General features: G+C 37.7%; 2 protein-coding genes across 4 annotated transcripts in view; one reads left to right on the plus strand and one right to left on the minus strand.

The window, feature by feature from the left end:
- Positions 1-570: 570 nt before the first annotated feature.
- On the plus strand, positions 571-6,861 carry rcvrn3 (recoverin 3). Of its 3 annotated transcripts, none has more exons than XM_016444516.1 (4): positions 571-652; positions 2,020-2,473; positions 6,277-6,388; positions 6,598-6,861. In XM_016444516.1, the coding sequence occupies exons 2-4, from the start codon at positions 2,093-2,095 to the stop codon at positions 6,678-6,680; spliced, it is 576 nt and encodes a 191-aa protein (XP_016300002.1). In that variant the 5' UTR covers positions 571-652; positions 2,020-2,092; the 3' UTR covers positions 6,681-6,861. The 3 variants fall into 3 exon arrangements, with proteins under 3 accessions (XP_016300002.1, XP_016300001.1, XP_016300000.1); XM_016444515.1 differs by having other exon boundaries at positions 2,086-2,473; XM_016444514.1 differs by having other exon boundaries at positions 578-652; positions 1,956-2,473.
- A 1,294-nt stretch (positions 6,862-8,155) lies between these two features.
- Positions 8,156-14,287, minus strand: part of LOC107656584 (germ cell-specific gene 1-like protein) — a 9,180-nt gene continuing 3,048 nt past the window's right edge. Inside the window, exons 4-8 of the mRNA XM_016444475.1 lie at positions 10,541-10,741; positions 9,960-10,007; positions 9,725-9,883; positions 9,521-9,632; positions 8,156-8,792 (exon numbers count right to left, since the gene is read on the minus strand). Coding sequence (XP_016299961.1) covers positions 8,393-8,792; positions 9,521-9,632; positions 9,725-9,883; positions 9,960-10,007; positions 10,541-10,741 — 920 coding nt within the window. The 3' untranslated portion in view covers positions 8,156-8,392. The remainder of the gene's footprint in view (positions 8,793-9,520; positions 9,633-9,724; positions 9,884-9,959; positions 10,008-10,540; positions 10,742-14,287) is intronic.

The following is a 14,287-nucleotide window of genomic DNA, read 5'->3' on the forward strand; positions in this document are numbered from 1 at the left end:
TTTCAAGTTTTTTTTTCAACTACTGCAAAGTTAACTGTTTTTATTTCAAAAGTCACTAAAATACATTAAGATGCTGTAAATCTGCACAGCACACCATGTGGAGAAGACCATTACCACTTAGTTTAATGAGATTTTTAAAGACCTGAATGGAAATCCCTCTGTCTAGACACTGATTGTTGAGATCAGCGCACCCCTTGAGGGCATAACTGTTTTTCTGGAAGTCTTTGCCATAATGTTGTTTAAATAAAACAACCAATACCACAAATAACAGCCTACAAAAACGTCATCGTTTTATAATTTTACTTCTAAAAAAAATCTAAATGTAAAAATCTAGTATTGTGGCAAACAGTTGGCTGTATCAGATGTTTCAGCTCATCCAGGAGTGTGTAGTTTATTTTAGTAATTTGTCAGAGCTGTTTAGCTAAAACCAAAAACATGACTATAATTATGGGGTTAAAAAAACAGAACAGAACACAAAAACCAACTGTACAAAACATTAAATGTAAATCTTTTTTCTGGCTGAGCCTTGTGCAATCTGGTTTAATTGACTTAACCAATTATGGAGAGGTAGCCGTCTCCTTCAGCACTGCCTCATTACTCTTCCACTTGATAACTTGCTCCTTGATTCTTCATCCTTAGTCCACAACCACAGGTAAGCACATTGTTTTCTATTCATGCATACAGATACAAGATTTTTGATTTCTCTCTAGAGCACTACTAATGAGCCTAGTGATTTTAATTAGATCTTGCATATTCTTTGCTGGTTTGCACCTATATTAATCATTATATTAAAATACACTACATTAAACATAAATGCATCCCAGTCAGTGGCTTTACTCAGTACAGCTTCCTACATACTTCTGAGTTTATTCATTTGTTTATTCAGTTTTTTTTAATTTATTACTCCTGTGTATTAGTTTTGTCAACATTAAATGCTTGGAAAGAACCTTTATGAAACTAAATCTGTAATATAGGTTGGGCAAAAACAGACTAAACTGTTGTTTACTGTAGTTTATTAAGACAGTTTCATAATTTAATGACTTAAAAGGCATAGCCACTGACTATTTTAACTAATCTTAATAATACTTGGCATAATATAAGCTATGCACAGAAAAGTCAACCATAATTAGTAGCTACAGTTTATATATATATATAAACTGTACTAATTATGGTTGACTTTTCTGTGCATAGCTAATATTATGCCAAGTATTATTAAGATTAGTTAAAATAGTCAGTGGCTATGCCTTTTAAGTCATTAAATTATGAAACTGTCTTAATAAACTACAGTAAACAACAGTTTAGTCTGTTTTTGCCCAACCTATATTACAGATTTAGTTTCATAAAGGTTCTTTCCAAGCATTTAATGTTGACAAAACTAATACACAGGAGTAATAAATTAAAAAAAACTGAATAAACAAATGAATAAACTCAGAAGTATGTAGGAAGCTGTACTGAGTAAAGCCACTGACTGGGATGCATTTATGTTTAATGTAGTGTATTGGGGGTCTGAATACTTTCCGTACCCACTGTATATTCTTTCTAAAGAGAGGTATTTTTAAGTCACATTTCTTATTTTTTTTGTAGTTTTGAAGTATTTTTATATTTAATTTTTCAGCAACACTGACACTAATTTATCCATTGAGGGTGATAGAGAGTAACTAAAAGCCAATTTGAAAAACTTAATATTAAGTACAATAAACATGACTAGGTTTATTGGTCAAGATATTAATAATGATAGGGAACTGTCAATTGACTGTCAATGGTTAATTCTCACACAAATAATAATAATAATAATAATAAATGACAGAAAAAGACACTATATGCCATATTTCAGGAACACTAAAATGTTTGGTATTGTGGGTGTATTTTAATAACTGTATTTAAAACTCATTTTTGGGGTGGAATATGACCCACACTCTTGTGTGTTAGATTCACTTTATTTTTTTTGTCTTTAGGCTACTTGCTTGCTTCCCGTTTTTAACTGGAAACCTTGAGTGACTAACATCGAGCCTTACTAAGGGCATAATTTCACACCTTTGTCAGTACATCAGTTTCTTCTATCTTCTATTCTTCTGTCACTCAAAGAAAGGTCATGGGAAATGCACAGAGTGGAGGGATTCCCAGAGAGATCCTGGATGACCTCAAGCTGACTACCAGGTTCTCAGAATCTGAGATCACCCAGTGGTATGAGAACTTCCAGAAGCAGAGTCCTACAGGTCGCATCACACTACAACAGTTTGAGGAGATCTATGCTAAATTCTTCCCCGAGAGTGATGCCAAGGCTTATGCCCAACACGTTTTTCGGTCATTTGACACCAATGATGATGGTACATTAGACTTTAAAGAGTACGTTGTTGCACTTCACATGACCTCCTCGGGCAAGTCGACCTTGAAGCTGGAGTGGGCCTTCTCACTGTTTGATGTGGACAAGAATGGTTACGTCACAAAACCTGAAGTGACTGAACTCAGCCAGGTAAGAAAATGATTAGATTTCACATAAATTGCACACAAACAGCTGCCGAAGGAGCTGTTCTCCATTCTACTGGGCAAACCACCATTCCACAGATTTAATTTATCAATCATAAAATGTAGGCTGCTATGAAAATATATTATGCTTTTTATTTACTTGATAGATTTTGTTAGCTAGAAGTGCATCATTTCTGTGCTACTAGCATCACCAAACAGAATGGCATAATTCATGATTTCAAACAGGTTGTTTGAACACTCCCCCATCTGTCATTGGTCAGACAAACAGATAGTCCCGCCCCCAAATACATTGGTTGAGTCAATGTTGATTCAATTGCAGAATTCTTCACATATAATAATATTTCAACTCAATATTTCTTATTTATTTATTAAGGCTGCTTGGCAAAGTTTTGTCAGCAAATTTCAGCCATTTCTAAATCTGCAAAACAAGGAGTTTCAAGCTCCAGCTATTTAAAGGGCAGATTCTGATTGCCTCTCAATGTTTGTTTCAAAATTCAACATTTGGAAAAAATCGCTCAAAGTTTTTCCCACATATTTTTTTCTCTGTGTTGTTATCATTAGTTGTGTTGTGGACTTTGCCTCAGAATTTGAACAATTATTAACATTTTACAGTAAAAAAACCCCGCTGACACCCATTGGGAATACGTTAGGATAAAACATCATTAACATAAACTCTGACAGTACTCAGACAGTGAAGGCACAGTCACAATTACATTGCTCAGTGAAATTTTGCAGCCAAAATCCAGCCATTTCCAATTGGGAGTTTCGAGTATGGGCTAAAAAGTTTCCCACGCAGATCTCGCTCGTGTTCCAGTTGGTCACACAAATTCGCTGTGTTGATCAACTACTGCTACACTTTTGAGAATGAACAGTTGCCTGAAAACTTGTGGCAATGTGACTGCAACTTAAAGGGTTAGTTCACCCAAAAATGAAAATTAGCTTGTGTTTTACTTACCCTCGAAGCATCCTAGGTGTATGTGACTTTTTTCTTTCAGACGAATCCAATCGGAGTTATATTAAAAATTGTCCTGGCCCCTTCAAGCCTTACAATGGGGGTAAGTGTGTGTTCGGAATGGATTCGCTACAGGAGGCCTTCATTCACCCCCTGGAGCCGTGTGAGGGACAATTTATTATGGATACGTGCACTGTATTTCACGCCTTCTGAACTGTTGACAAACGAACACCCGCTTACCCCCATTGAAAGGCTTGGAGGAGCCAGGTCAATTTTTAATATAACTCCGATTGGATTCGTCTGAAAGAAGAAAGTCACATACACCTGCTTCGAGGGTGAGTAAAACACAGGCTAATTGTCATTTTTGGGTGAACTAACCATTTAAGTTTGCCTGGTGGTGGGACACCCCATAAGTCATACGGGATCATCGCTGTGTGAATGTGTCTCAGACTCTATTTGACAGTGACAAGTAAAACATAAAGAGCATTTAAAAGCGGACTTAAGAACAGCGATTAGAAGCATAGAGTGACATCATCCTTAAGCTTGAACTCTACAAGGTCTCATTGCGGAGGGAGGCGGAAGGATTGGGTGGTGGGTACTGTGAGAGAGATAAGCGCTTCAATGTGCAATCAGGATTTAAGACCATGGGCACAGGGGGATTCAATGACATGTCAACTCTTAAGCCTTCTTCTCAGAAATGGCCGATCAATTTCCCAGGGAGTAGTGTAGAGTGTTGGGCAGAGATAGATGAATCAACAGTATAAATAATATCCCTTATATCATATGGAGACAGCAAAGTTTAATTAAAAAATAAACTACAGTGTAATATTACATCAAACCAGGGCTGTCTTTTGGATTATAACCTAACTGTTGTGAATACTTAACATGCGTTCTGAGTTACAGTTGTGGTACATGAGTACTTTTTGTTTTAATTCAGATAATTATCTGTAAACTTTAATTTGCACAGCAAGATTATTTTTAAAGTGTAGTAGCTCCGCCATGACATAAAATTAATCGTATATAAGACACTTCTCGCAGCATTCTGAGAATACAACACAAACACATTTGCATTCTCAGATGTGTCAAATGCCTATTTTGACTGGTTTATTGGTGTAAAAATGGATAGATCACCACAAAATAAAAATTGTTTTGTCATTTACTCACCTTCATGGCGTTCCAAACATGACTTTCTTTCAAGGAACACAGAGAGGCAATCTTCACACACTGTATTGCATACAATAAAAAAGAATGGAGGTTGTCAAGCTCCAAAAATAACGAATGGTCCGCTCACACCAAGGACGATTACAATAAAGTTAATTATAATGATAACTTTATAGCGTCCACACCAACGCATGATAATGTTCTATTTATTATTAAGTGTGTGCTGCAGTTTTGTCATCTGCCACTTTAGATGCTCAAGGACTTTAAAGTCGATTGGATGTCAATGTTTTTTTAGCATTTATCAGCAGAAAACAATCGTTCTGAAAGTGATTCCAATGTTCCTTTGTGTCATTATCGTTATAGTTGTTGTGTGGACTGAGCTATTCTCACTGAATTAGAGTGATTATTAAAACTTTATAGTAATAATTACTGTTACAGTTACTGTACAATCTTGGTAAAATATAGCTTTGTGTGAAGAGACCTAAATTTAAATGGTTATTTGCTGAAACATTTCTCATTTCCCTTTCAGCATAACAGATTTCTTGATATTGACATTTTTTTTATGGTTTAAATAGTTGCAGAGTGATTCTTTTAATTGAAAGTCTGTTAATTTTAGTCTTTCATTTATTATACTTTTTCACCTTGCTATGTATGTTTTGGGTTAGAAGAGCACTCCAGACATGGCTGTCCTCTTTATCTTGCTAAAGCTCTCAAGTAAGATTGGCACTGCTGGCACCATTTCATTTATTTGTATTGGCCTATTGTTAGGTAACTTCAGTTATATTAGGTTGAGCCGAATCAGCATGCAAACAAATGACCAAACAAGCAAGTTAAGCTCTAAAGAATGAATAAGACATACATAGCACTGAGGCCAAACAGATGGGGAGCTGAGGGAAAGCAAGGAGAAATAAATTTAGCACATAGCCTAAACACAATCCATTAAAACCCAGCTAAGCATAGATTACAGGACAAAATAACAGATTTGGAAATAGGTTTGTGCGTCAGGTCCATGGAATGTTCAACAAATCAACAACAACAAAAAAACAAGCATAAGCATGTAATACAGTAAAGCAATTATGATATCTGCTGAACTCTTGACTTAACTGAAACATTCAAAATACATTTTTAATAAAAGAATACATGAAACATGTTGGGAGCCATAAAAAACACTATATAAGTCTATTAGGGTAAAGTTTATTACTTGACAGTCCTAAGCGCATGTCTCCAGAACGCTAACTGTTTCTATAGCAACCGAGACTTCTAAGGGCAGCTGCAATGATGCGTTGACTTATACCGAGTATCGATTGGCTCTTTTATTCAAAAGGCGGTGCTTCTTTCGATAGAGCATATTGAGCATTGCATTTTTGCCCATTCAAAACTATACAAGTGGCACGTCTTTGGTATTTTACAGTCTTTGCCCTAACATGCAACATGTTGAGACCCATAATAAACACTATATAAGTCTATTCGTGTAGAATTTATTACTTGACACATTAACAAAGACACAAGTGTGATATATAGAGATTATGTATTTTGGCCACAGTACTTCAAATATGATAAATTGCCATTAAATCTGCAGTGATTCAAATGTTAATTCAGTATTCACTGAAATTTGGTGAGTTCATTCAAGCCAACAAATTAGTCATTTGATCCAGCTCTTTCTCATTTCCCATCAGGCAATTTTCAATCTCATACCAAAAGAGAAGCAGGCAAATCTTCCCAGTGATGAGAGCACGCCAGAGAAGAGAGCAGAGAAACTCTGGGCCATCTTTGACAAAAAGGACAAGGGTAAGAAAACTAACTTAAAAGGGATAGTTCACCTTCAGTTGCTGGTCCCCATTGACTTCCATAGTATGGAAAAAAACAAAACAAAACCCAAGCAAGTCAATGGGGACCAGCGACTGAGGGTGAACTTTCCCTTTAAGATTGTCTGTTGTTAATCGACATTAGCATACAGAGAAAACATTTACAGAGTAAATACTCTCTCACACATGCAGAACGAGTCGCAGAGGGAGAGTTCATCCAGGCCATTCAGTCAAACGAGGCTGCGCTACGGCTCATTCAGTACGACCATAAATGACCCAGTGTGATCATGTTCATGCAAACGGCAATTTTGTCATGCTTGACTTCATGTGCATTTGTTGTATATTAAATGTGTTCATTAAAGATTCGCCATCCTTGATTTGTGTGTCGCCATTGTATTCTGCTAGTTTCACATGGGCCTATCTTTTTATTAAAGCAACTGTATGTAAGGTTTTATTTTCCCTGAAATATCAGTTGCAAAGTCATTTTGGTGGTACACTCATTTTTAATAAGAAAAAAGGCTTCTGTTTGTTTCCCACATTCCCTCCAAATGTCTGGTCTGGGTGTATGTAGGTTCGGTGAGTGGGTACGAAATTCCGCCAAGAGGGTGGATTGCTTTACGGCAGCAACAAATGCACGTGTACAGCTGTCCAATGTAGGTGGCTCCAAAGTCGAAAAAATATATACAAAACTACATACAGTTGCTTTAAGCAATAGATGCCGTTTTTAAAAATAGTTGCAATATTGTATTCTATTCCATTTGACTGTAATGTGTATGTTTGATTTCTGTCATGCATTTCAGCATTTGTTGAATTAGAGGTTTGTAGCATGGCACTTTGGTTAATCACTTACCTTATAATTCTAAGTCTTTTATGGATCGCAGTTTGTAGGTTTATGTTCAGTTGATGTTTGCCATTGTTTAGTGTCGATTTGAAATTGTTTTATTATTCTCTCACATTAAGATGGTGTCATTTCATTGCATGTTAATCCAAACAAGCTTCTCATGGTTTATTTTTGCACTATATTACATTGTATTCCTAATACTATTATTGTATAACAGTCGTGCAAAGATGACATTTTTAACTTTTTTCCTCCAGACAGACTATAATTGGTTGGTTATTGATTGATTGATTTAAATATTTTAAAAATAACAACAAATGCAATTTTGTGTATACTTTTACCATAACTTGAATATGTATGCTGTAACTTGACCATCACTAAGAGAACATTGGCTTAAAAACATGCAAAAAAAATTTTGTTTGTGATTTTGATTTCCTTTCTTACCGTTTCTCATTCTCTCTATCTCTCACTTGATCTCGGTCTCTTACTGGGGAGATTATTCACATAATCTTCTGTCCAGTTTTTGAAAGCATCTGGCTAAAGCTGCTAGAATTCCTGTTTTTTTTTGTTTTTGTAATCTGTCCATCACTCCATCTTGTTGTATATTCAGATTATGTGATATATTGTGCTTGGTGATCTTACTGAAAAACCAAAATATAATGAAGTGAAGAATGATTGTACAGATTGACACAACCTAGAGAGCCAGACGTGATTCGAACTAAATTGAAAGCGCAACTGCTCTCAGAATTCCTGGAGCTAAAACTCTAAATCTAAATCGATATGTGAACACAAACATTTTTGAAGCAAAGAGGACATTTTTTTTTTACTATTATTGTACAAACAGCAAAAGAAACATCAAGACCTACATTTCGAAATTGACACACAGGTTCTCACTCTCGCGTGTAGGACATGATTGACATTTAATGATAAAATGACAGTCCAAAATTACTCAGAATAAATGCCAAGATCACGTCTAGTATGCTGATTACATGAATACAGGGATATTTCAACAGCTGCGGAGCATGTAAATGTATTTTTTGAAGGCCTAACCAAAGTATGGATCAAAATGAGAAAATTATATGCATGTAAACATGGTCACTGATACGGCTGATGCTGCTGATGATGAAGGACTTCCTGCAGGCATTCTCCTCAACACATTTCATCATTCCCTTCCCTCTCTAATGCATCTTCCACCTCATTTATTTCTCTCTCACAGTCCTCGCATCCCTCTCTCCCGCACCCCCCCACCAGTACCAGTCCATGAGGACTTTTTGCCCCCACCATAGCCCCACCAGACACTTCCTCTCTGCAGCTCCATGTGGTGTCGATAAACGCACCCTTATGGCATTGCTGAACCAGTCGGCTGACGGAGTAGAGGCTCTCACCGCCGGTTGCGATGACCTCATCATAGGGCGGCGCGTGGCTGGCAGCACGGGCCTCCTCCAGACGGATCCGGGCACGGTGCTTCATCTCAATCAGAGTTTTGGTGTAAGAGTTCAGGGTGAATACAGCTGCTGCCATGCAACAGCTGAAGGAGATCCACGCCATGCTGTGGAAGTAGCACAAATTTTTAGTAGCCCCTCACTGCAGAACAAAGATCCAGGGGGCGGGGTTGGATCCATATCTATGGGTGGAGATGGTAGATTTAGGGGTGGAGATGGGTGGGTTTAGGGATCAGGGGGTTGAGACGGGTAGGTTTAGGTATATGTAAGGTGGGAGGAGTTGGATCTGGATCCAACCACGCCCCCTGGATCTTGTGTTCTGCAGTGAGGACCATTTCCAAATTTTTGACTTATTAATTTTTGACTTCTGTTGCAATCACCTGACACTACCATTCAAAAATCTGGGGTTGGTAAGATTTGATAATGTTTTTGAAAAAAGCCTCTTGTTCTCACCTAAGCTGCATTAATTTGATCAAAAATACAGTAAAAATAGTAATATTGTGAAATATTGCTACAATTTACAATAACTGATTTCAATTTGAATGTATTTTAAATTGTAATTTATTCCTATGATGGGAAAGCTGAATTTTCAGCTACATTATGAAAGTTATGAAAGGTTCTTTATTTTAAAATGTATCCTACATTTTCTGTTTATTAGCAGGTTGTAATTATATAATGAATCCCAATGAATTTCAATGTCGTCCTAGACTTTTGGACCCTATAGTATTTTGCAGTTATGTATTAGAGAAAAGAAAATAAAGGCACAAAATTAGAGTTGGGTAGAGTAGAAGAAAGGCAGAATAAAAAGATGGATTAGAGAAAGATGGAGACTCACGCAAATGACCAGCCGTAGTCCCACGTCTGAGGTCTCCAGTCTTTGGGCCCAATGCTGACAGTCATCTGGAATACTGTTGTATACATCATATGTGCCACCATTCCCATCATACCTGAAATATAGAAAAGATATTGTTCTCCCTGTTTGTCTCTGTTACATACTGATTAAGAACCATATTTTTTCCCAAAGCTCTCAGAAACTCACCAGACAGCACGGTGCACATGGCAGCAAAAGCATTGATCTTGAGCGCATACATGTCCTTATTCAGACACAAGAGCAGCAATTCCACCCACATCAGAAGAAAACCCATCGCCAGGAGGCTGATGTATGCAAACTCTGATATCACTGAGAGCCACAGAACTCCTACATTATATGCAACAGAATCAGAAATGAGCTATTTCATGCCAAGTTCTCTATGTATAGCTCACAAACATCTCACCTTGTGTTTCTCCAGGGGTCAGTTCAATGAAGCTCCGACATTTCTCACCTGTGAAGAATAAGCACAGTCTGTCAACTGTTTCTTGTTTCCGAATCATCTATCTATCCATCCACCCATCCATCCATCCATCTATCTTGCTTTAAAAACAGTGAGGTGCATGCATTATGTGACTTAAGAAACTTGCAGCCATGTCCTCTGAGTTGTGTAAGACTATCTTGTTGTAGCAGATGCTGAGAACTGGGGTGACCCCATGGCAGTTAAATAAGAGTTAAGAAAGGCCACAACAGGAAACAGATGTTCAAAGAGACCGAATCAGGACATTAGTTTTAAGAACAGCTTTGACAGTTGGCCATATGACAGTAGTTGTTTTATGCGTTAATTGTGTGTTTTACTCATTTTCTTTGGATCCGAATTGAATTTGAATATTATATAAAGAACAATGGAAGTCTTCAGCCAAACAGCTGCAAAATAACTCTGCCAATAAAAGTGAATTTTGATGATTTGAAGCTTAATATCACTTAACATCATCATTAAAAGCTTATAGATATCAGAAAGAAGTATACAGAAGCATTTGCCCTCACCAGCACCATCATTGTGTTTCTCACAGGACAACCAGAAGCCAGTGTGAAAGTAGCGCAGCATGTATTTTTCTTCACCCGTCTCCCAGATGTAGTGAACTGCATTTGCCAGATTTTTGGCTCTCATACGGGCCTGTTCCTCCTTCTGCTTGGGGGACATTGTCACATTGGAGTCTGGCTTCTTGGGGTCTGCTGTTGGAACCTCTGTGGAAAGAGGGAGAATTGAGTGGAGAACTGGATGAAATAACAATGACAAATAAAAAGAGACTGATTGAATGTGTTAACCTAATCTGAAGCAAAACCTTTCATTTTGAATCCTTCATAACTTTCAGATTTAGTGATAATCTCCCTCAGTGTAAAAAGGGTTAAAAATGATTTTGTAGAGGTTTGACCTGGAAATTACACTACAGCAAGTACTGACCTGTAAATCTCAGATCTTTACTTTATTTTCAGGAGATTATGGTGGCTTTTACTGTGGTTATGAGTAGTTTTACAAAAGAACACATCTGTATCTGTAAACAGACTGCACTCTTTACACTTCTTACCAAATGTTGGTCAAGCGTGTTATGCAATGAATAGGATTGGGAGCTTATTCACAGCCAATTTCATTTAAAGAAATACCAGAACAAAATGACGTTCGGTTTTGTTACAGGTTCTCGCAAGTGCAATATCGTACTAAAATACCCTGACAAAGTTTATTTATTAGACATCGTAACCCAACCTTAATAGCGAACAAACACCGTGATCAGTCCATTTGGATCGCAGAACAAATGAATCTTGTGAACCGGTTCTTTTAGCGAATCATAAACATGCAACGCAGCCAGAGTAGTTTGATTCGTGAATTAATGAGCCGATTCTTTTTGGTGAATCAAACACATACATCGCGAACATGTAAGTCCCATTTCCAAACAATATGCTCTGATGAGTCAGTTCTTTTTTGTGAACAAAACACATGCTGTTTACAACTAAATGAGTGTAGATGACTGTTTGTTCAAAAGGCAATTAGCAACACATTATGGGTTTTGTTAGTAGTATTTTATAAATAAATTAAATATCCCAATTTTAGTTTGTTTAGTAGCTATTGTTGGCTAAGCACATGCATTTGAACTTTTCACAATCATTTCTGTAAAGAAAAGAGCATTGAATCCCCAATTTTTATTTTCCTTAAGGAGGGTGGGGGGGTGTGTACAATGCTGTTTCATGCATTCAGAGTTGTTTACACTGTTAAAGAGTTGGATGCTTGGATGCATGGACAAAGTTTCAAAAAACAATTTGGACGTATGACGGGGTATTTCTGTGCCAAAAACTTACTTCCGGGTTCGTACAAGTTTTGGAGAGTTTTTTTCAATCGTGGCTCTTCATGACGTAAACGAGGGTGGAACTCCTTGTATGGGCATTTCTCCCGGAAGAACGCACCAGCGCACGCATCGACCAGAGCAAGAGAGCACCCATCAAAAAGCGCTTCATCGGCGGCAGCGCTGCACGGGACTCGCTCGGGAAGAATGTCTCCAATCCAAAGAAGTGTGTTTTTGGTTGTAAGGGAAAGATAACTTTGTTCAGCTTCCTAAAGAACCCAGCGTTATGTAAACAGTGGATACAGTTTGTTTTTCCAGGGCAGCAAGGAGTTTCACAAGTGTGTTTGTTGACGAACGTTTTATAAACAAGGCCCAGTTCGATGCTGGATTAGCACATCGTTTGATACTGAAAGATGGAGCGGTGCCAGCTATAAAAGATCCCAGTCATGATTCAGAACTGCAGAAGGTAAGTGAAACGCAGTGGTGGAGGTAACGAATTACAACTACTCACGTTACTGTAATTAAGTAGTTTTTTCGGGTACTTGTACTTTTTTGAGTATATTTTTAAAGCTGTACTTTTACTTGTACTTCAAGTACAAATTAAGCAAAATAATCTACTTCCTTACTTTTAAATCATAGTTCGTTACTGAGCACGCCCACAATTTGAATTGATATTCAAACCTTTGACGGCACTGTTGTGTTCTCACACAAGTGTTGTTTGATAATGCATTGAGTTAGTGTTCCGTGATGCATCGAGTTTGATTGTGCTGAAAGCATTCTGTCATGCCTGACCAATGTATGTGTTCGTTTACTGGGGTCTGAAACAGAGAGGTTAAGTAAAAAGATACGATAAGTTGATGTTACTCGCTGTGTCAGTGTGATCCGTATCAAACGCAACACTCTTCAGTCTTACCTGTGAAAGATAATACCCCGAGATCTATTTTTATTATTATGCGACGTTTTGTAGATGCCCAAGCTGCCGACGAGTCAGGTATGTTTTCGCCTGTCCCGATATGAGAGTTGCCTTCACCAATATAATAAATAAATAGCCCAGCCACCTTCTTGCTCAGCGATGGCACACGGTGGCACGCAAGCCGCCTCCGCAAAGTGCCGCCCCCAGCACATACAACAGGCATCACACCTCAAACCACACCCCCAGCTTGGCAGGACACCCCAGCGCTTCAGCTGACACCTCAGATAGCTCCTGCACAGGCTCCAGACATGCCTATCAACCTATAAAAGCCCTGATATCTGAACCGGGAAAAGCCGCCGCTTTCCAAGCTGCATCTCTCTCTGCTCTCCGACAGCGAGTTTGACACGCATCCGCCTCCTGTCGGTTAAAGGGTCTGAATATCCGCGCGGGATTGCAGGTATTCTGTATAATTGTAATCATTCCCGAGCAAATGTGGCGAGCGCTTTATTGTAACATGAGAACACAGTCATGTAATTGCAGAAAACTGGATGCGAGCTCTCAAATAGGCCTAACTTATTCAAATGAACTGCCTGTCCTCTCACTCCGATATTGCTTGTGCGCACTCAAGACTGTGCAATCGCGATCTCTCCATGCTTTTAAAATAGAAATTATTTATCTTTGCTCATGGATTAAACTCTGTCAGAATAGATCCACGCCTGATCGATGAAAATCCTACTGGAAATTTTATTGGCTGTAAGTGAAATGCACCAGAAAGTCTTTCAACAATCAAAGATGGAACTTTAATTTCTTTACAATGTAAGTTTATGCTAGAAATGTATTGTAATGGGATATTTGTCTGATTTGTACATATAAATATCCTAGTCGGTCTACTGCATCACTACATGGTACAGACATTACAGGTCAAAGCCATCTGATGTTCCATTTATCTAAATAAATAGGTCTAACATATATGACTCTTAAATCACTGCTTATAAAAATTCAGTGTTGTCATGTTTCGGATACCTCAACAGAATTGAGGTCATTTGTTTTATAATTTTATTACTGAATATGTACTTGTCTTTTTTTGAAATTCAATTCAGTTTGAAATCAAATTTGAAATCAAGCTTCCTTGTGCTGTAAGCTTTTGCAACAAAGTTACCCTATTTTAAAGACACAAATACACAGAATGAGTAAATGTTTAAGATTGAGATTTTTGTTATGGTAATTGATCAATTTTTATATGTATGTAAATAAAAGCTAGTCTTGTGGTGAACAATTGAACCGTGCAAGTCAATAAACTGGGGGAAAAAAATTGTCTGCCGTTGAAATCTTTAATCAAAAACTGAAAATTGGCTTCCGCTCTGGAAGCCAATTTTACGAAGCTCCGTTTCGTTCTGGCTCTGATGACGTCAGTTTGATGGCTTGGGGAGAATCCTCTTGTTAAGTCATGACATAAGGACTGCTGATACCTGGTGCATGCCTCTACTTATTTCACTTGAGAATACTATCTCAACAGCCATTTATGAGCATTATTTAATTAAT

The sequence above is a fragment of the Sinocyclocheilus anshuiensis genome, unplaced genomic scaffold, assembly GCF_001515605.1.
Source record: "Sinocyclocheilus anshuiensis isolate Anshui unplaced genomic scaffold, SAMN03320099.WGS_v1.1 scaffold1393, whole genome shotgun sequence".
Lineage (NCBI taxonomy): Eukaryota > Metazoa > Chordata > Actinopteri > Cypriniformes > Cyprinidae > Sinocyclocheilus > Sinocyclocheilus anshuiensis.